General features: G+C 45.2%; 1 protein-coding gene and 1 long non-coding RNA gene across 5 annotated transcripts in view; one reads left to right on the top strand and one right to left on the bottom strand.

The window, feature by feature from the left end:
- Window positions 1-5,149, bottom strand: part of HS3ST1 (heparan sulfate-glucosamine 3-sulfotransferase 1) — a 38,026-nt gene extending 32,877 nt beyond the window's left edge. The window contains exons 1-2 of one of the 4 annotated variants that reach the window (XM_072737772.1): window positions 4,708-5,149; window positions 4,245-4,419 (exon numbers count right to left, since the gene is read on the bottom strand). In XM_072737772.1, coding sequence (XP_072593873.1) covers window positions 4,245-4,419; window positions 4,708-5,134 — 602 coding nt within the window. In that variant the 5' untranslated portion in view covers window positions 5,135-5,149. Of the gene's footprint in view, window positions 1-4,244; window positions 4,420-4,707 lie in introns of those variants that run through there. The other 3 variants (XM_072737773.1, XM_072737774.1, XM_072737776.1) reach the window with 3 other exon arrangements.
- LOC112919845 (uncharacterized) lies at window positions 5,050-17,228 on the top strand. The gene is made up of 7 exons (XR_011997174.1): window positions 5,050-5,117; window positions 5,383-5,884; window positions 7,262-7,999; window positions 9,840-9,905; window positions 10,776-10,903; window positions 11,457-11,565; window positions 12,179-17,228. It is a non-coding gene; the product is annotated as an uncharacterized lncRNA (long non-coding RNA).
- Window positions 17,229-22,433: the final 5,205 nt, after the last annotated feature.

The following is a 22,433-nucleotide window of genomic DNA, read 5'->3' as shown; positions in this document are numbered from 1 at the left end:
GTTCTATCTAAAACTGTGAACTTACAGCCCATTTAGGAGGAAAAAAAAAAAAAAAAGGAAAATAAGATGTGGCAGGGCTTGGCGGGAGGTCCAACTGGCAACCCTAGGTTGGGTCTGAGCTCCAGTGGCCCTCCCCCACACTTCTGGCCCAGGCCCAGGTCCTGAGGCCCCTTTCACTCAGGCTGTGACAGGCCTGGCCTCCGAATGCATTTCGGTGTGCGACCCCTGCTGGAAAGTTACCAAAAAGCAGGCAACATGGAGAAAAAAAGTAAAGATGCCACTGGGATCTATTTCTGTTATGTTCAAGCCATTCCTCGGAAGAATAATGTATTCATTTTTCTAGAACTCTGGTGGTACCACATAACTATTGACAAACTATGGCCCAGTAAATATTATTCTAACGGCCTGAAAATGCTATGAGCTTAATTCCCTGTGGGTAGAGGAGGCTGAGAAAGCTTCACGCCGGAGGCAGGCCTGAAGATGGATTGGGAGAGGCTGTCCATCAGCTGCCTACAATTCTGGCTAACTCAAAGAGAAAAAGGAATTTACTTGAAGACTAAGGATTACCTCTAGGAATTGATTAGAAGTTGAAAAGCCAGGCTTGTTAAAAGAGAAGGAATGAAGGGAACCTTAGTGTCAGGGAACATGTCAGGATCGTGCCATGGGAACAGCACCCCGGGGAAATCCTGAGATATTCATGCTGCTGCTGACGCCACTTGATTCACGACTCTGGGTGGTAAATGAACACTTAGCTGTCCTTGTGTCCTTTAGCTAGTCTCTCAAGACGCCAGGTCCCAGGTGAGATCATCCTACGGACCTCAGCTCAGGGCCCGGGGAGACAATAAGGAGAGAGAGAAAGCTCCACCTTCCCCTGAAAAGTCCCTCCATGAGCACCTACCAAAATGCTGAAGTCCACTACAGATGAGGAGGACTTTAGGTAATGAGGCGAGGGATAGGCAATGCAAACAGTGCAGCGGAGCAGAACAAGAACAGACAGACCAGAACTCCAATCTGGAATCCTTTGTACCTTCAGAGAATCAGTTAACTTTCCTTCTGATCTGCAGATTCCAGATCTTTAAAATAGAAATCATGCCATCTGCCCATGCACAGCACAGGGTTGCTGTGAAGATTCCATTCAAGCATTCATTCACTCATTTCAAAAAATACTTATGGAGCCTTTATTAAGTGGCCAGGCACTTAGCTAGGTCCTGGGGGCAAATCTGGACCACCGAAAATGGGAGCCAGCGCTTTATGCTGATGACAGTTTTAGACAAGGGAGATTCAGGTCATCTCCTGGAACTGATCACGCATCACTTTTCCCCAACTGATACGCTCATCTGCAACTATCTTCCTTTTCTGATTAATCAGCATCAAGGCCCTTCCTCCATATAGATACAGTTATATAGATATAGATATATAGACATGACTTACGACATATAAAATCCATGAAGTTAAAAAGAAAAAAAAAACTCAAAAATTCAACTCTGATTCTGAAAAACAGGAACCTAACCATTCTGAGAAGCACTGAGGCCTGGCACTAATGGATTTCAGGTGATCACAAGGAGATACTGGCCCATTATATGAAATCCTCTCCATTTAAAGTTGAGCATATGCAATTCACGCAGACATACACAAATTGTAATTAAAATTAACATTAAAATAGACCAAACGAACTTTGCAGGAAAAGCACGTTAAGTAGCCCTGAACATTTTCCACCAGAGTTTTAGAATTGCCGAAATGCTCTTCACATACATTTTCTCACTTTCTCATAATAACCTTTCAGTCTATTTTTCAGAGGAAGAATCTTGAGAGATCTTCTCCCTGAGAGAGGGAAAGATAATTTGCTTCAGGTCTCGGGCAAGAAGCTGGCTCCAAATCCAGCTAGCAGGCTCGCCAGCCTCCCCACTTAGGGCAGTTTCAGAAGGAAACACTGGGTCATTGGTGGAATTGAAGGAAGATAGATCAAAGCCGTGGGGAACAACTCAATGCCCCCCTGAAAAGTTCCTGCATTTCCTACATAGCAGCTAGAACATTACCACTACCCAGCTTCGCCTTCACCCCCTCCAAGACTAAGACTGTCTCTCCGAACAAGGACTGAGCCCTGACTCATCAGGACTTCTCCATCATCTCCATCAGCACATCAATATATTTTAGTGTTGCTCTCCCCAATCTCTAGCCTCAACAGAGAGAACAGAGACTCAGTACTCACGGTGGGTATGTGCTACCCTGGGTAGATGCCCTGGCAGAGGGAAAGGCAGTCCATGTTTCCAGCCCCTCCAGTCACCACCAAATGGTGATTCCAGGTAAGAAAAGCTTCCACATTGCTTTCCCTTCAAAGAGTTCTTTCAAGGCCTTTCCAGCAAAGGAGTTTCCTCTTTTGACAACAAAAGCACAAGCCTCAACTGTCTTGCGGAGTCCCAGTAAAGGGTTCTGAACATCTACGCTGTGCAAAGCACCTCTTTAAGCTGGAGGATTCATCACTTCATACCAGGGTTCCCAATGACAGAACTAAGACCCCTGGGCTTTTCCAGATCCCAAATCCAAGTTTTAGGTACCACTTTCTCACCAGTTTGCCAAAGGAAAAAAAAAAAAAATCCCATCTTAAAGCTGCAGTGCATCCTACACCAGGCTGCCTCTCCAACCCTCACTCAATGCTACTGTCCTAATTAACTCCTGGGACTTAGGAGTGAGTGCGCAGTCACGAAGTTGTTGATCCCCCCCCCCCCCCACACACACACACTCGGCTGAGAGTTAGAGGGACCCACGGAAGCCCCGAAAGGCTCCTTAAGATACTGATCTTTTTCTTCCCAGCGCTGGAGAAAACCTTATGTAACACAATGGTCCATTTGAACACGTTCCTTCTTCAATTTTATGGGAGTAAAAGAACGTAAGCCCTGGAAATAAAAAGGGTAACACGGGGATGCGGATTTGCAGCCGAAGCGTCCACCTCCTGGAATTTCACGAGGTCAGGCTTATTCGAGGTCAGGCTTATTCTAACTGCGCCCAATCTTTACTGAAAACGCCGAAAGCAAGAATAATTCCAAGCGCCAAAGGATGGGCTTTAGAAATACAGGCAGGCAGAAGTTAGGTTAAGTTCTCCCTCCCCCCACCCCGCTCCTTTTTAAGAAGGAATTCCTGGAATTAACCCTTGAGTGGAAGCTGATCATTGCATTTCAATCTTTTAAAGTGCGATTGGGCTGCAGAGCGAGAACGCACGGGTTGGGACCCAAAGGATCCTGCGTGCGCCCGGGCTGCAGCCACAGAAGCCGGCCAAGGAAAGAGCCCGGGACACTAGGGACCCCTCGGGGGACCGGCTGCCCAGGCGAGCGGCGGGCGGCGCAGCCGAGGGCGGTGCCGGGTTTCGAGAGCGATGACCGAGGGAGGAGGACCCGGTACACTCCACCCGCAATCCCTTGGTCATCCCTTGGTCATCCCCTGCAGCTGCTCCCAGCTAGCAGGGTGCCGCTGCTGGGAGCGCAGCGCGGAGAGTGGATTTGGAGTCGCCTCCCCAGAATCTCCCCAAAGCATCTTCTCGCAAGTAGTGGATAAAAATAGCCCTCGGATAATGCTGGGGGAGGAGCGAGACGCGCGCGAGGCGAGGCACCGCGAGGCAACGTCTGGTCCTGCACGGTGGAGGGTGGAGGAGGGATGCAGCCCCGCTCCCGAGCCAGCGGCCTGGGTGCGCGGGGAAGCGCGGGCGCCCGGCGGCGGAGGAGGTGACTTGGGAGGCGCAGAGCGCCGGCACTGAACCACCGAGCCAAGCGCACCCCACACCCGCGTCCTGCATTCCGCTTCTCCATCCTATTCCCCGGCTCTGGAAGCCGGCCCTCCGGCTCCCGGGACAGGCTGGGGCCAGAAGGGGGAGCAGCGCGCGGTCCGCGTCCGGCTGGGAGAGCGCACCTGGAGACGGCAGGCGTGCGAGTGCCCGCTGGGGTCGAGAGGGGTCGACTCGCTCCCTCCGCGGGTGGGCGCCACGCCTCCCCCGACCCTCACCTGCCGCCACCACCCAAGGTGCTCCAAATAGAAAGACGCAGGGGAAAAAAAAATAGGTAAAAAGTAAAATGAAAAGCAGGACGGTGTAGAACTGCCATTCGGAAAAGAGGCGACCTACTGCCCGTAGCCTTCATCTCTCCTCCCGAGCATCCCCGCCCCTCGGGAGGTGTCCCACGTTCTCCTCCACTCTGGCCAAATGCAAAGGCAAACCAGACCTCGGTTTTCCCACCCGGGATGCTCTCTCGACTCACTGACTTTTGCTGACTGTATCCTTGGCCCCGGTTCCCAGCCGGAGCGGTACCCGGGCTCTGCTGCGCGCGGCGCTCCGGCTGCCCTGCACCGTCCTGGGGAGATGCGGCGGGCACGAGCGAGCCCCCTGACCCGGCTGGGAGAGGATCCAATGCACAAAGTCACAGACCCGAATGTCTGTCCATTAAAAAAAAAAAAAAGAAAAAAGAAAGAAAGAAAAAAAAAAAAAAACAGTCCCTCAAGATTTGCAGAGCTTATTAGGCAAGGCAGAAGGTGAGAAGGATGGGAAACCCCGGGTCTCTCCTTCCTCGTTCCCCCTACATCCACTCCACTTGCTCCAGCCCCGACTCACCTTGGGCTCTGCGCTCGCTCTAAGTCCCAGACGCCAGGTGAGGGCCCCCCGCCGCCCCCCGTCTCGCCACTCCCCAGGCTGGCTGGCCCCCGCCCCAAGCGCGCTGCACTCACCTGAGCCGCGCGGCTGTCGAGCCGGTCCGGCGCCCGAAGTCGGCTCTCGGGCTGAGCCATGGGCAGGGCCGCGGAGCACCGGCGGCCGGCGGACGAGCTTCGGGGCGCCTCGGGGCGGCCGGCCGAGGCAGGGGCGCGGGCACCCGCGGAGACCCGGCGGTGGCGGCGTCTGGTGGCTGCCAGCGCGCCGGGGACTGTGCAGGCGGGAGGCTAGGCGAGCAGTCCCGCGGAGGGGAGGGGCGGGAGGAGGAGCAGGAGCAGGAGGAGGGGACGGAGGAGGCCGGGCCCCGAGGGAGAGCGCGCAGGGCAGCGGAGGATCGCGAGCGCCCACTGCTGCCCGGCGCGCTCCGCTGCGCCCCGAGTCCCGCCGGCGCGGGTGCGGGCGCCGGGCTCTCGCCTCCCGCCGACAGGTAGCGGACGAGCGCATCCCTCCCCGCGGCGCCGCTGCTGGGGGGGCGGGGGCCCGCGCGGCCGGGAGCGTGGGGCGGGCCGTGGGCTGGGGGACGCCTTGGCGGCGAGGCTGGGACGTCGGGTCCCCTGCGGACCCCTGCTGGGGAAGGCTAGGCCCGTGCGCCAGCCCCCCCCGCCCCCCGCGCCCCCCGCGCTCCCCGGCCCCGCGCGGTCCCGGGTCTGCGCCCCTGCCCGCGCGGCCTCACCCGGGTTCCTTCCCCGCAGGTGGCCCACCTTAGGCGCGCGTGCCCCCTGCGCCGCCCTGGAGGCCAACGGAGCGGCCCCCGGAGCGCACACGGCCGCCCGGCCCGGACCCCGAGCGCCCCGGCTCGCCACCGAACACGCCCTGCCCTTCAGCTTCGCGCCCCGGGGTGGATGCGGATTTACCGGGAGAGCGCGGAGGGTTCGCCTCTGGTGTTTGCTAGACCCCGGGGTGGCAAACGTCAGCTCTGAAATGAAGCAGGGGGTGCCCCCCACCCCGATCCTGTAGCTGGAGGTTTTGGGGGGAGAACTCGACCAGCCTCCAAGTAGTTCGACTTCAGATTTCAGATGTCCAGGGGCCTGGGGTTGGGATCTCCCTGCAGAAGCCCGACTGCCCGCCGCCCGCTGCCTGCTGCCCCGTCTACCGAGCCGAAGGAAGCTGCCCTCCTAGGCAGGCCAGCAGACATGAGGAAATGAGCAAGGAAAGAGAAAAAAAAATTGCCAAATGAAAAACAAAGTACTTTAGGTGAGATTTCAGTAGATCTTCCATATCTTAAATATTATTGGAAGATAAATATTTGGAAGAATTCGACTTTGTCATTTAACTTTTTAAAAAGGAAATCTGCCATTAATCTTGGTATAAAAATACTTTGCCATTTATGGGATGGTTGCCATAGGAAGTCGACCCCTTTGCTCACGTGTTGTTACCTACTGCCCTTTTAGAAAGCTCAGCAATGACCAGCATTTTCTGGCTGTCTGATAAAACCAATAGCATCTGGGAGGCCAAGACCAAGACTCGTGTTGGAAAATAAGCTTTTAGGGGTTTTTGTAACCCTGTCTTCTTCTCTGAGCCAGACTAATATTGATATGTGTATTTTAGATATATATGAATATATATATGAATTTTTAAGTCACATTAAAGCCCCATTTTGAAAAGTCTCCGCATTTAAATTTATATTAGCTTAAAATAAGTGATTTTACTCCCCCACCACTACCTCCCCCTCATTCTTTGAAGCTGCATAAAATCGTGTAGGAGGTTGTGCAGGTCAAATGGTAGCCTGAGATAAACGCTTGCCAATTACTGGTATCCTTAAGCTCCTACCAGAAGCTAAGCCCAGTGCAGATCATGGGTTCTTCAAAATAGGAAGCAGCTTTGATGTTGTAAGTTTGTGTGATTACTTTTTCTTGAGAGTTCAAAGTGCTTCTGTTGCATGGACTCAGACCATGCCACAGACCACTGTTCATTTGCCAGATGCAAAGGGAGGCTGGCAGTGATTCCGTTAGCTGGGAGCCAAAAACAGGTTAACTGAGCTGCTTAGTTCCCTACTATGAGTCCTGAAAAGAAACTAGAACTTAGGCCCCAGCCCGGAGTCTCTGCTCTAAGCTTCGCTTGCAGGAAGCAGCTCCAAGTAGATGGGGCAAAGGATTAAGAATTTGAGGACTGCACTTTTAGCTGTCATTTTTTTTTTTTTAATTTTAGCAATGTTCATTGATCAATGATCAACGTTCTTATGTTTAGACGGTAAGAAAGTATCATTTGGCTCTTTCGTTCTTAGTTAGCTTTATGTCTCTGCCAAGACATTTGTCATTTCTCTTCAACAGCCTCCTCTGACCTTTTCTGGGCATGAGTTAGGTTTCCTAACTGGGCATTTATATGCCACCAGAACTCAGCTCTGCTGTAACGACATGGATATTGTATTGACAGCATCAGCTTAAAGATTTGTCTTCCCCACTACATTAGAAACACTTTGAGGGTGCAGCACGATCATGATGAGAGCCATACATGATGTCTCCCCAGAGCCTTGCATGATGTCTGAAACATGGTATACTCCTAAAAAAAAAAAAAAAGTTTGTAACAATTTCCAAGGACTGCTGAATTTGGCCAGATGTGTTTCCATTTCAGAGCTGTCAGTGTACGAATGGAGGCTCACAGGAGACATGGTGGTGGTCCACTTGAAGAATGGCTGCTGTTCATACATATGTGGCCTAAGACTCTCTTACTCGGTGTCATCACTTGGAAAACGAGAGGGTTTTAATAGATGATCTGTATGCTGCTGATATCATAAGATACCAGAGTCTTGTTGAGCACCTAGTATGTGTTCAACACTATGCCAGTACTGAGCAAGAAGTGGACAATGAAGACACCAGCACTGCCCTAGAGAAGCAGAGAATCTAATCTCAAGGAGAACCTAGACTGACCCCCACAACCCATCTTTACCGAAACTCATTGGCATCAGTTAAGTTACAAACTATGTTCTGCAGAAGAGGAAGGCTGAGACAATAAAATGGAAACAAAAGCAAATGAGCTATGAGTTCAACCAACAATCAGTAATACCAGCTCGGCTGCATTCAAGGCTTTTGGGCCAGGTCCTTGCCAAATGGATTATAGGATATATACATTTTGTCCTTGTACCAACCCTCTTAGAAATTATTATTCTTTTTAATAAAGATTTTATTTTTTTATTTGAAAGGCAGAATGAGTGAAACAGAGAGAGAGCAGAAGCAGGAGAGAGAAAGAGAGAGAGAGGGAGAAGTAGACTTCCCACTGAGCAGGGAGCCTGATGCAGGGCTTGATCCCAGGACTTGGAGATCTTGACCTGAGCCAAACACACACAGACGCTTAAACACCTGAGCCACCCAGGTATCTATATGATTTCCTCATTTTGTGAAAATAAAGGCACAAGAAGTTTATTTTATTTATATTATTATTATTATTATTATTATTATTTATTATTATTTTAGGCACAAGAAGTTTAAAGTCATGTTATGAGTGAGTGGGAGTAATTAGGACACTAGGGGTAGAGGTGATTTATCCAAGGCAGCTACCATTCTAGTAAGAACTAGACTCCTAGTCCAGTGCTCTCTGTAATTAAATGGTGTTTGCTTATATTTGCTTTTGTTATTTGTTTGTTTTCTTTCCCCAAATATGTCATGGATGAGGGAGTTTATGAGAAGAGGAGAGAGACAAAGAGAGAGCTGCTTCTCCTGAAGATATTCAGGATCCACAGTACCTCTACCTGCCTGGGCTCACTATGATTTTATCTGTAACTCCTGCCTGTGGGGCTACCTACCCTGTACAGTCTTTCCTCTCATAATGACAGTTTGAATCTTTCAGGTTAATAGCATGAATATTAAGGAGTCCAATGGGATTCTTTATAAGCAGAGGAAATTGGGATCAGGTTAAAAATCCAATTTTAATAAACTTTCCAAGTCCTGATTTAGATGGTGCACTAATGGCTCTTACTGCTGAATCATCTGAAAAGTCAGATGTATTTTTAAAAAGTCCTTGTTGTATGGGAAGCTTGATAGGTGTTGTCTAATTGTACATTGTGCATTCCTGCCTTTATAGAAAAGATCGTGTGCAAAACTGATGAGAACAGATATGCAATGCCACCATCCAGAGAGCTGGCTGGGCAAGAGGTGGGGGGGGGGGTGCGGGCATTGGGTTGGAAAGATGATTTTCACTCATTTGACCAAAACAAAGAGAGCATGATTACGCTGTGTGAAAATGGTATCCTCAAATAACTCCAGCTAATTTGATTGTGCTCAGGTCTAGAATTGTTTCCATTTCTTTTGATTTGCTAATTAGCTGGAGCAGCCAGCTTGGGAGAGAGAGAATGAGGGTCAAATCCAGAAAAAATGTAGGATCAAGACTCCTTCTGACTCACCACCCCCATCTCCTGCCTCTCCCCTCCCCCAGCCTGTCCAGCTCCCAACTTTACCTACATCCTTAAAAACAATCCACCCATCTATGATGAGTAGATTATGTTATGCTTTTTTGAAAACAGGATGCTTATCCCCTTTATGACACTAGATTTATTCTCTGCATGTGTGTTGCAGGGTTGAGTTATAACTTTGACCTCTGTGGGACCTCGGCTTCAAAATTAATTAATGAACTAAAAATTAAATTTCATGACTGCATCGACATAAAGACCAATATATTATTCTCATTTATTTCCATATGTGTTGAGGCTTGAAAGGTCTAAAAGAAGTTAAAACATTTTTGAGAGGCCCTGAAAGTACCTTGGGGTCCTGTGACTGGCTCTGTGCAGATGGCGATATTGTATAGAATGAATGCCTAATTGATTCAGATAAAGTAGGTATGATAAATGCAATTTTCTGCAGTCCATTTGTTGTGTTGAATAAACAGTCCTAGATAACATATTGCTTTTATTTCTGATCCCGTGTCAAACCTTGCCCCAAATCACACACATCTGTGCTGCAAAAATTGCAATATTGCAAGCCTGAAATGGCCCCCTCTTTCAAATTATCAGGCCCTGCTGCGTGCTGGAATGCCTTCAGGGCAGTGGGAAATTGTGACACTCCCTTTGATTTTAGGTTTGCTGGGACCAAAGCTGACCGATGCTTTGATGAGCAGGTCTTGCTGATTTTCTCTTTTAGGCCTTATTCAAGGATGCTGGAAAGTTCAACTCTCAGGAAAAAAAAAATTAAAAAATTAAGATCTTTGCCTTTCTCTCCAGCCTCACCAATTGAATTGAAACATCGACTGGGTGCTGGCTATGTCCTTCCCATAGAGCAGCCCTGTGGTAGGTATATTTATGGAGAAGTATAAAATTTGATCCCTTACCTGAAGGAGCTCACAGACACGCATGAACAGAAAAATTACAATTCAGTCAGATGATTCTCATGAGCTCCTGATTCTCTGAACACTAGGGAGATCCAGGGAGCATTTGGACTGTGACTATCATACTCTCACATCCTCCCCACTGTCAGTGTCAAGCAGCATACCTTTCTTAGCAGCTCTCTCCCCTGGGAGTACCCCCTGAAGTTTTCCAGCACGGCCCAATTGTCCCTAAAAACTGACAGGGTTGCCTTCTCTTTTCTAAGCCTTGTTTTGATTCCAGATTTAAAACCCAGCCAAAGCAAGCATCTCTTGAAAGATGCTAGAGTTCCAAATTTTTGGAATACTGTGCTTATGAAGGGGTTTACAATGACACTCCTAAAAGCCCCTCCTTTATGGTAGTAGTATTTCCTAGCATGCTTTGAAGCTCAGACAACTTAACTCTTAAATTAAAATATATATAGGCTTTCATATTTTAAGTGATCAAGTTAGCATATCTCAATCTATTGTGGCACTATTTGTTGTAAACTACTATAAAATTGACTGACTTGTACAAAGTTAGGAAAATCCATCAAACAGTATGGGAAACAAGGAAGAGGTATGTAGAGGTAAATAAAAATCATGGCATTTGCTGATTAGCTTTAGGCTAGGCAATTTGAATGCATTCTCTTTTTATCCCTATTTTTCATATGAATGCAGAGAAGTTAAATAACTTCCTGAGGGTCTCAGAGCTAGCAATGCTGGATTTAGAACCAGGTCAAAATCAAGTCCTTCTATGCTTTCTTTCCGTCTCATGATATAATTTTCTCTTTCTTCTTTTTACTGCATGTGTTAGCTTTATGCAACTAGAAAGAGGTCTCCAGTGTATTTTGTATTTTATCTCCGAATGAAGAAGCAGAGATCTGAGTTCCTCTTCATGCCTTGAAAATGTACTTACATTCTAGAAATTTAACTATCCATAAGGTATTTAAATCCAATATTCATGGTATTGTTATAATTGCATTTAGTAAACTAATTGACAAAATGAAATGCTAAGCTTAAAAAGCTCAGTTCTCAGTATAATTGTTTTTCTCTCCCCACATTCAGTCAGCCCTTAAAAACAAAAGCTGCTATGGAGATGCTGCTCCCAGCATAGTTGATCTCACCTTGGGGCCCTGAATTTCTGGTGGTGCCTCCAACCTCAGCACTGGTGTCCCTGCTCATTCATTTCAGCATCACTGAGTTCTATAGCTCTGACTCTCTGCCAGCCCTGGAGATCAGAAGTGAGCTGGACACAGTCGTCATGCAGTTGGAAATCAGAATTTGTCTTGGGTATCCTATGATGGCTCTAATGCCCTTCCCAGCTCTTGTTCTTTATGTACCCTTGGCCTGCCTTTATGAATTCCCTTCTTTCTAGAAGTGGCAGTGTTTGGCAGGAACACTCTACCTGCCTAGGGAGACAGATGGGCTTACTTACTGGCAAACTTGGGGAGAAAACCTGTAGATGCTTCATCAGCTCTGCCCTTCTTCCTCTCAGGAGCAAGCTGCTTGCAGAGAGCATCCAACCTGCTAGGCTTCACTGCTCCTTAGGTGTCCTCCCAGCTGGAGAGATCTGCTCTGGTCTAGGGTTGTCTCTCCCTCCCCAGGTAAGTGTGTCCCATTCTGGTGTTGACCTTTTGGCTCTCACATTCTCCAGCCTCACTTCTATTGGTGAGACCAGACTTACTGGGCTCTCATTCATCCTAGTCTTTGTTGCATGGGCAGGGAAGAGGGGTGCCATTTCTGAGGTCAGTTTAAAACCCCAAAACTGATTAATGCCCTTGATTCCTTTCTTTCCTGGCTGCTGATTCATGTACCCCTTGCCAGAAATCAGAGCTCATTATGTCCTGTCCTGTTCTCTAATTATTACCATGGCCATGGTCTTTCCTGGGGTGGTTGTAAATCTATTGTGTTCATAGTCTATCTTTTAGCCCTGTTCATACTTAGAAAAAGAATGTGAAGTGAACCTCCCCAGAATTCAGTAGATATCACAAATCCCAAGAGGGCAGGTTCCAGAGTCATGTTGCTGGGGTTCTGAAATATTAGCTCTGTGATTTCACCCAAGTTACTTAGCTTCCATTTCTTCCTTGCTAAAGGGGGGGAAATGAAGACACTCTTCTCTTGTTAACTGTAAACCACTTGCCACATAGTACACACTGAAGCCATGTGCATTGTTATTACAAAAAGGAACTAAGTCAGATGTCGTCCTTTCTTTCTTAGAAAGAAGAAATACAGCAAACCCCATCTCCTTTCCTAAGCACCTGAATGACCTCTGGATTACGGGGCCTTAAAGGGAACAATTCTTCTTGTGAACAGACAACATCTGCCCTAAGACTCATTGTTGCTTGAAAAATCACAGGGGCACAAAGAAGGCCAGTTCTAAAGAGCAAAGCTTTGGGTTCAGGCAAAGCTGAGTACAAACCTCTGCCAGTCCAGTCCATTTGTGTGTCTGCTCTGAACTCATTTCTTTCTTTATAAAACAAACAAATGTGGGGTGACTGGGTGGCTCAGTTGGTTAAGCATCAGACTCTTGGTTTCTGCTCAGGTCGTGATCTCACGGCTCTGGGATCCAGCCTGGCAGGGGCTCTGCACTCAGTAGGGAGCCTGCTTGAGGACTCTCCCTCTCCCCCCACCCCCGCCCCATAACTCTCTCTCTCTCTTTCCAATGAATAAATAAATAAATCTTTAAAAAAAATAAAACAAACAAATGTAATGGTACTTATGCAGAATGCAGTACGTTGAGATGTAGGTAAGATGACACAGCTACTGTGCAGCACATTGCAGGTCAATGTTTTCTGAGTGGCTGCATATGGAAAATATTAATTCTGTCCCTGATTTCAGATGGTGCTATTATCCAGAGTGTTAATATTGTCTGATCTGACTTGCATTCACCTGAAAAGCAAGTGATGTTGAACTGGCAAAACACAGCAAGAAGTGAGCCCCATGGAAAATCAAACATCTAGCTTATTTCCTTTGGAATAATTGAGAATGGGAGCTGTTTCTTGTGCGGAGCACATCATTCTACCTCTGATTAGGCCAGCTCTAGTGCCCTCACAGGTGGGACATGCCATTCATGCGGGGGCATGTAGAAATTCTCCACGCTTTTTCTTCCATCATGCACCCAAATGGAGACAGAACAATGACCTCCAAAGATGTCTGTATCCTAATACCTAGAAGGTTAATATGTTTACTTGTTTTGTGTCATGAGTTCCCTGGTGCCAAGGCCAAAATTCAAGAGGCAAAGTTCTGACTCCCAAGACCTCAGAATGTGACTATATTTCGAGTTAGAGGCTTTATGGAAGTAATTAAGTGAAAATTAGGTCACTAGTATGGGCCCTAATCCAAGGTCTGGTGTCTTTATAAGAAGAGGACATCAGGGCATAGACTTGCACAGAGGAACAACTTTGTGAAGTCATGTGGAGAGGGAAGTCATCTACAAGCTAAGGAGAAACGCCCTCAGAGGAAATCCGCCCTACCAACATCTCGATCTTAGGCTTCTAAGATCCAGAATAATGAGGAAATACAGCTCTGTCATTTAGGCCACCCACTTCGTGGTACTGTGTGAGGGTGGCCCTAGACAACTAACACAGTCTCATAAAGTACTTGGTGTTGCTTTGTAAGAAAGCATTGAATTGCTCATCGTTCATACAAATAAGAACATTGCCTTCCTAAAGGCATATTACCCCAGTGCCCTGTTTCTGTTGCCTACCTGCTACCTCTTTATTCCAATGCAAATTGTTAGTACATCTTTTTCAAAATATTTAAAAACAATTATATTTGCCACATGTACATCAAATAATGCTAATATCTCCATGGAAGTGATAGCAGATGGGTGTATTAACTATATACTGCTGCATAACAAATTACCTTGAAAGTCAATGACTTAACACAACACACGTTTATTATCTCATGGTGCCTGTAGGTCAGGAATCCGAGCATGGCTCACCTGGATCCTCTGGCTTAGAGTAACTCAGGCTCTAGGCAAGGCGTATGATTGTCAGGGCTGTAGTCATGGGAAGGCTTGGTGATTGAGGATCGCTCACTTACTTAGCTGTTGGAAGGATCTGGTTCCTTGCAACTGTTGGACTGAGGGCCAGTCCTCTCTGGCCATTCCAGGAACCTCCCTCAGTTCCTGGCCACATGGTGTCTCCATGGGGGTGCTCATAACATGGCATTTGGCTTCCTTGTAGTGAACAAGTAAGACACCAAAAGAAGGCATTTCAAATGGAAGGCATTATCTTTTTATAACCTAATCTTGGAAGTGACACATTGCCACATTTGTCACATTCTATTTGTTGGAAGCAAGTCAGTAGGTCCAGCCCACACTGAAGAGGTTGAGGTCACTGGAAAGCATGAACTTCAGGAGACAGAGACCACAGAGACCAGTTTGGAAGCAGGCAATGACGTCAGGGTCATGACAGCAGCATGACCAACAATAACAGTCAGGTGCCATCCATCCTGAGATCATCCAATTCCATAAATATAAAATGTAAAAAAGAAAAAATCCTGAAGTCAAAGAAATGCAATGTGTTATTTCTTAAGATCCTGGGAACATCACCTTAAAGTTGTGTTTTATAACATTTTCTCCCTGTAACTTCCACATGACTTTTCGAATTACATGTTATAATAGAAAATAAAGAAAGTAAACACGGAATTAAATTCTGAGGCACTTATTGATTAATAAGCCATTCATTCAGTCAGGAGGTGGATACTGCTATGTCCTAGGAACATGTACGAACCTTCAAAATATTTGATGTGTTCAAAGAAATAAGATCATTTTAACTTGACCATGAGAGACTTTCTGCTTCGAGCTGTCTGGTCAAGGAAGGAAAACTTCACAAAGAGGTGGGACCTGGGCTGGAGTCCCAGAATCACGGGCTTGCTTTCAACAGAAGAGTTTGAAAAGGCAAAATTCTCTACTGAGTTTACTGCAAAAGTGAGGAGTGAAAGAAGCATTTGCAGGTACAGAGTGATACACAAGAGAGGACAGTATTACTTTTATACTTCCACCTCTATTCAGGGGTTCAGCTACATTTTATTTTATTTTATTTTATTTTACTTTATTTTTAAAGATTTTATTTATTTATTCGTGAGAGACACAGAGAGAGAGGGTCAGAGACATAGGCAGAGGGAGAAGCAGGTTCCATGCAGGGAGCCTGACATGGGACTCGATCCCGAGTCTCCAGGATCACGTCCTGGGCCAAAGGCAGTGCTAAATGCTGAGCCACCCAGGCTTCCCTCAGCTACATTTTAAAGTACACTTTTGCATTTATTTTAGCAAAAGTAATGTTTGTTCATTATAGCTAATTTGGAAAATCACAGGAAACTAGAAATAAGGAAAAAACAAAACAAGACAATAATTCCACTAGTCACCCAAAGGCAATTCCTGGATTAAGACTGGGTAAATGATAAGGGAAATAAAGAATGAAATTGAAACTGCCAGTCTGTTGTACTTAGAGTTTTTAAGTTTAACTTTTTTAAGCATAACAGTTGTTGTACATTTGGATTCCCAGTTTCTTAGAAACAGGTACAAGTAGGGGCAAGGTGTTTGATTTAAAAAATTCAATTAATGTATAAACACTTCAGTATTTTCCTGGTGAAGGAAAAAACATTCTTGTTTTATTGTGCATGGAATTCTAAAGAAGGGCATGTAGACCTATAGCCAAATTATTATTTGTTTTCTGAGGGGCAGTAGGAGAGGGAGAGAGAGAGAATCTTAAGCAGGCTTCATGCCCAGTGTGGAGCTGAAGGCAGGGCTTGATCTCACAGTTCTGAGATCATGACCTGAGCTGAAATCTAGAGTCAGGCGCCTACCTGACTGAGCCACCCAGGTGCCCCTAGCCCAATTCTTGAATCAGAAATAAAGAAGTGGCTTAAGACACATGGATAGCCTTTCCTTTACCACTCAGGTCAAGGCAAAGAACACTGAGGTAATTCCACAAGACCTCAATGCCTCCTCTTCATCATCATTCCCTTTGTCCTCCCCCAAGGTCACAACATTCCTGACTTTCAAAACTGGAAGCTAATGTTACAAACTTTGGAGCTTTGTCTAAATGCAGTCCTACATTATTCTGTGTTTCAATCTTTTGTTCAGTGTTGTTTTTGAGATTCATCCATATACTGTATGCATATACTGAATGTTCTTAGTCATCCTACTGTTGACGGTATTGGGGTCGTTTCCAATTTAGGACTTTGTAGATTATGCTTCTGTGAGCACTCTTGTGCATGGTTTTTGTTTTTGTTTTTGTTTTTGGTGCACAGGTGCAAATATTTATATTTGCTCTACATTTGGGAGTGGAATTGCTTTATTGCAGGACTTGCAAGTGTTTGACTTGAGTGGGTTAACATCAAACTGTTTTCCAAAGAGGTTGGGCCAACTCCTTCCCCACCAGGAGTGTGTGAGTTTCTTCTCCAGCATTTTGAACCATCGGTCTATTTAATTTTAGGCATTCAATTGAGCATGTAGTGGTGTGTCATTCTGGTTTTAATTTGGATTTTTGTGATGACGAATGAGATCAATCACATTTTCCTGCACTTAATGACATTTGGCTATCCCCTTTTATGAAGTGCCAATTCATGTCTTTTGTCCATTTCCCCCCCCACTGGATTGTTTACCTTTTTGTTATTGACTTAGAGAAGATCTTTACATATTTGGGGCAAGCTATTGGGCTTCAGTTTTCTTATCTAGAAAATAGGAAGAATAATAATACCTATCTCACATGATACTGTTGCCAGGATCATATGAGTGAATCTATGTAAAAATTTAGAACCATATGTGGCACACAGCATGTGTTCAATGAATGTTTATTATTGTTGTTATCCAAGACCACTGCTAACAGGCTGTGGGTACAGAACTCCAAAGAGGCCTTCCTCCTTCTGTGAAAGTTGAAATAAAATAGAATTACTTATGTCAAGGTGCTTAAAATGGAGCCAGGAAATCATTACGGACATGGGCCTTATGCATGTTCTCAATGGATGGAACCATGAACTTTTGAACTGGGCCCACCTGCAAGTAACCCAGGGATTGTGCACAAAAACCTGCAAGTTGCCAGAGTAATAGCCTTTTACTTAGTGAGTGAGAACCTTAACAACCAATAACGGGTAGCCAAGATTAGTTTTCTGCCACCAACATCAATCCAAATTCCTTGTAAACAATGTATACAAGCATTCCTTTTTGCCTTTAAAAACCCTTGACTTTTGTTCCCTAGTGGACAAGACTTGTGTTGCTTCCCAAATCTCTACTCCCCAAGTTGTGATTCTGAGACCCCAAATAAATGCTTTTGTCTTATTTCAGATGTGCCTCTTTTCTTAGCGGTCACTTCTGTTTATGTGACTTTGTCTTGCGTGGCCAGAGGGATTGGCATCACCACCTCCACCCCTCGCTGTGCCCACCCAGGACCCCAAGGGTAACTTTGGAAGTGAAACGCTGCTGTAATTTTACTACCATCAGCACACTGTTTTTAAAATATTAAAATTGCGCTTTTCCTCCAAGGAGAACAAGGTAGTTTTCAAATTGAAAATTACTGAAGAAGCATCTCACAGCCCCTGCACATTGCAGTTGGTGTTTGGCGTATTAATTCCAAAAGTTTTAGCAGAATGGTTTTGCACCAGGAGGTTAAAAAAACAAAACCTTCCCGAACACAGAAATAAAATGTATTAAACATTAAAGGACGTGCAATGTGAGCAATGAAGTATTTTGGGCCAAGCGCCCATTCCTGTCTCATCCAACTTCCCTTGGTTCACCAGCCACACTTAGGAAAAAAGGGACCATTTTTCTCTTCTACCATACTGGGAATTGCTTTGCTCCCAGTGGCCAAGGCAATAAGAATTTCTTATAAACAAACAAATAAACACACTGTAATCAGCCTGCTTTGCTCCCTCCATCTGTGAAATTTTCATAGATAGATTAAATAAATTCTTTTCTTTTTCAGGAGGGAAGCGTGAGGAGGACCATAATTTAGGCCTTTACAACCCAAAATGACATGCAGTCTTTCATTTATTATTCCTCATGGAGAATGGCTACTAATATCTTCCTTCTAGGTCCCTTAATTAAATTCAGCATCTTATATTTTTCTCTTGATTCACTCCCTTTCGTCCCTGGATTAACCTACTTCTCCACAGTTGTAATTTCTCAACTGTTAAATTTCATTTACCTTATTTAAATTTCTGTAGAGTTCACTCCCCGAGTGGAAAGTTTGTTTTTGCACTTTTCTTCCCAGGCAAGAAAACCATCTTGCTCACAGAGCTAACTGATTTCTGAATATTCACACTGAAATACGGAGGGCATGAGATGTGATGAGCACTGGGTGATATACACAACTGACGAATTGTTGAACTCTACATCTGAAACTAATAATGTACTGTATGTTGGCTAATTGAATTTCAATTAAAAAAATGAAATGGATTACACCATATAAAAGTGTGAACATAGCAAGATTTTAGAAAGAGAGGAGGATTAGCCCAATACAGTCAAGAGTGATCCCCCTCTTCCTTGAAGCCCTTCTAAATAGTTTCATCTTCCACAAAATCTTGTCCTCTTAATGCCCAAAGAATGAGTCTGAGGACACTAGGAAACTGGTACTTTTGCTCATCATTTGGTTCCTTTTCTCTGCAGCACATACATGCCAATTTTTGTGTGACTCACAGCGACCCCTGTGGCAAGGCTTGGTAGTGACACGCTGATTGCTGCCAAGGAAAATGAGCGGGTTAGCCTCACTGGAGCCCAAGTTTTCAAAGGCATCACAAGTTTCCACTAGCATTTTGGTTCTTCTGTCCCAAGTCCCAGAATAAGAAGGCACTTAGAGCCACAGGAAGCGAGCTGTGGCCTCCTGCATATGACATGAGCAAGAAATAAATGTATGAGGCTTGGGGGTTGTTGGTTACTTTCAGTCTCTCATTGAAATTATTTACTTGTCATCAAGGTACAGTCCTTGAAGATAGGGAATACATTTTGTTTGTTGGGCATTTGCACATTTTGGTCCTTGGCAGTCAGTAGGAACTAATGAGTGTTTGTTGAAGAACTGCGTGACCTAAGGAAGATCTCCAGTGATAAGCCTCTGTCCTCTGTTATGGCAGCTGTGCCCAGTGGGAAATGTTTCTAACTATGAACAGACATCTGACTCTCCAGTAATTCCACTATGGACATTGGTTCTATCTCTTGGGCTCATATGACCCTCCCTCCTGCCCAATATCTTGTCCATAAGACTAGTGTTTTAAAACAATGCTCCTATTGGCTTCACGAGCTTGCCTTTGCAGATTAAATATTCCCAGTCATCATCCCTGTTGTTATCTTCCATTGTTGTTATCTTCAACCTCCTTAACCTTTGGGGGACTCTCCTTGGCAGATATACTAATTTACCCATGTTCCTTCTAAAATGTGGGATCTAGAATTAGCACTAGCCTTCATGGGTGGCCACAGCAGTGCAAGTGAGAAAGGGTCATCTCCTCTGGACTAATCCTCCATCTGGACTAATTACACTGAGTCTAACACAGCCTTTGCTATTCTTGGCAGCCACATCACACTGCTGACTCATACTGAGTCAACCATATCCCTTAAGCTTTATTCATAGGCCTTTATTACCAAAATTTGCTTCAACTCGTGCAGTAGGTTAAGGGAACCCCAATATAGCTCCTAATACTTTTCCTTGTTAAGTTCTCTGCCTCATTTCATCTGGTCCATGGTTCCTGTCTATTTGGGAAAAGGAAGGCTTTATTCTTGGGGATGGAAATTCAGTTACTAGCCAAGGTAGGAGAAACAGCCTTGTCCCATCAACTCTGGCATACCTAGTGAACTCTGTACTCTGGTTCAGGAGCCTGTATATCAGGCTACATCACATACTGTGGTATCTTTGTTTAATTTCTCAAGGAGAACAGTAGAGTAGTATTGAGATTCAGCACCAACTAGCAGGTCTATTTATGTATGTCAGATGCTAAGTTGGTTCCCATAACCTTCATCTCTTAGTATTCAAGCCTTTGCATAATTCCTTCTGCTTGAGTGTGATGTGCCTTCTAACTTGCCTCAAACCACTAGAATATGGCAAAGGTGATGGGATGTAGGTGATTGCATGCACACAATTATATTACATGAGATTATAACATTGTCTTGCTAGGATGCTCTCTTTCTGGCTATGAAGAAGCCATGCATGTTGTGAGCTGCCCTGAGGGGAAAGCCACATGGCAAGGATATGAGAGTAGCTTCAAATTGATAATCAGCAAGACACTGAGGTTCCCTCTATTACAGCCTGCAAGAAATAGAATGCCTCCAACAATCACATGAGCCTAGAAGAGGATTTTTTTTTCCCCAGTCAAACCTTGAAGTGAGGCTGCAGCCCTGGCCAATACCTTGATTGTAGCTTCCAGATGAGACTGTGAAACAGAGAACCAATAAAAGCCGGGACTGGACTCTTGATCCCCAGAAACAATGATATAATAAATGTGTATTGTTTCCAGCTGTTAAGCTTGTTGTCCATTGTTACTCAGCAATATGTAGCTAATACACCGGGCAATTAGGTGGTGGAAACCAAATTCAGTTGGAAGCCAATTCACCGTGAAACCCAGAAAACACAAGCTCATTGTCTCTTTTTTGTGAGCTGGATTGACTTACAGAGACTTTCATGATTCCCCTGTACTATTCCACTAGGATATAAAAAGCCTTCTTAATATCCAACTTCAGAAGTAGAGTTGTGTTATGTTTTGTTTTGTTTCGGTTTGGTTTTTGGTTTTTGTTAGTATTTGCCCAGAATGATCTTCTACTCATCCATCTCATTCAGTGGTCCTGGCTCTCCTCTTCTACCTTCTGCATCTTTTGGTTCTGCACCTAGGTCTCAATATTTGTTTCCTACCATCTTGTTCTCCTAGCTTTGATTCTCCATTGGAGCAGAGTTTCCAGGTTTGGTCTCACCTTTACTCTCATTGAGAGGCATTTCCATCTTGGCTCTGTTATGTCTTCTGGGTCTGGCACTCTCAGACCTCCTGTCAAAGTAGAAACATGCAATACTCTAGGCCTCTTACTGGTGAAAAGCCTCCAGCAAATGGTGAGGCCTTCAACACACAGTAAATATGATGATGGTAATGTCAATAAGGTCACCTCAAACCTTTTTGTATTTCCACTGGGGCTTTATCCTCTTTGAATTTGAACCTTATTATCATCATCATCACCCTCATGTTAAAATTCTGTTGCTTCCATACATGTGCTAATGGCCCTTTGGTGAATGACCAGGGCAATGGTTTGTAGATCATAAGAAAGCAATAGCTTGAATCCTGCTAGCCATTTCTGATGGCTCACAGACTGGACGCTGGGGCCTGAGGGAGAAGTTGATGACTCAGCCTTTTATTTGTACCAGGCACACTATTTTTACTGTGGCTGAGCTTGCCAGAGATGGAAACAGCCCCTAGATTCCCTTAGCACTAATGTACCTTCAATACTATGTATATACGTACAGAGAACCCAGGAGCTCAGGTACCACTCACCTAGTCTAGTTCTTTAAAAGCAATGGATCTTTGAGCTTAGGCACATGTGCCTTCCTCATAGACTTGACCTTTCAGGTTCAGGTTCAATTTTTTTTTTTGTATTATTACTGCTGAGGCAAAATATATATGATGAGCAACTTGAGTCAGGCCCACAAATGGGCCTAGAATTATAGAAAGGTCAGAAAGGAGACTGAGTTAACCACTAATTCACACCGCTAAGTTCACCAACAGAAAAGTAGATACTCAGGAAGATTAGGTACCTGTATCAAATTCAGGCAGTTAATTAACAAGTGTCCGACTTGATTTCAGACAAGGTAGCCATGGTGTTCTTTGAAAGGCCATAAAGAAAAGCCAATTACTTCCAATTACTTGGAGAAGAGGTGAATTGGAACATAGAAGGCTGGACCTAAGAGGGCAGGCACCAGATCCAGGGAAGGTCATCCTCCATCTCCTTGTCTAGACTTTGAGGAGTCCAGATATCAGACAGAGATGAAAATAGCATTTGTGAACTCAAGGATTCCAGGGTCTAAGAAGAACACACATCACAGGGATCATGTCCTTCCCCCAGGGTTCTGTGTGGACAGAGCAGTCCTCTTAGACAGAGTTTTGATATTATAGGACAGTTTATTTTCTTGTTTCTGTGCCTGAGCATTTAGTAAAGGGCTTATTGATTTTCATTATTCTTAATTTCAGCCTGGCCTCAGCTGTACAGTGGGGAGTTAACAGAAAGGTCTTTTGTGTCTGGGCCAGTGTTTGAGAAAGATTACTACCCTCTGAAGCCAGCAGGATGGTGATAGCAGGAATCAGAGAGGGGTGCAAAGTAAAGGAGAATCTAAAAAATGAGGTCAGAGCCTCACAATCAGCTGCTACTTCCTCCAAGATATCCTCTTTCAAGCATCAACACTGGAGAGACTGGTTTTTATTTTTTTTTGCTTACAATCCACTTAGGGCCTAGATTAAAGGATCCTGGGGATCTCCACAACTTACCATCCAGCCCCACAGTTCT

This window comes from Vulpes vulpes, chromosome 14 (genome assembly GCF_048418805.1).
Source record: "Vulpes vulpes isolate BD-2025 chromosome 14, VulVul3, whole genome shotgun sequence".
In the NCBI taxonomy this organism is placed as follows: Eukaryota; Metazoa; Chordata; class Mammalia; order Carnivora; family Canidae; genus Vulpes; species Vulpes vulpes.
The sequence above is the reverse complement of the archived record's forward strand: the minus strand, read 5'-3'. Positions and strand labels throughout refer to the sequence as shown.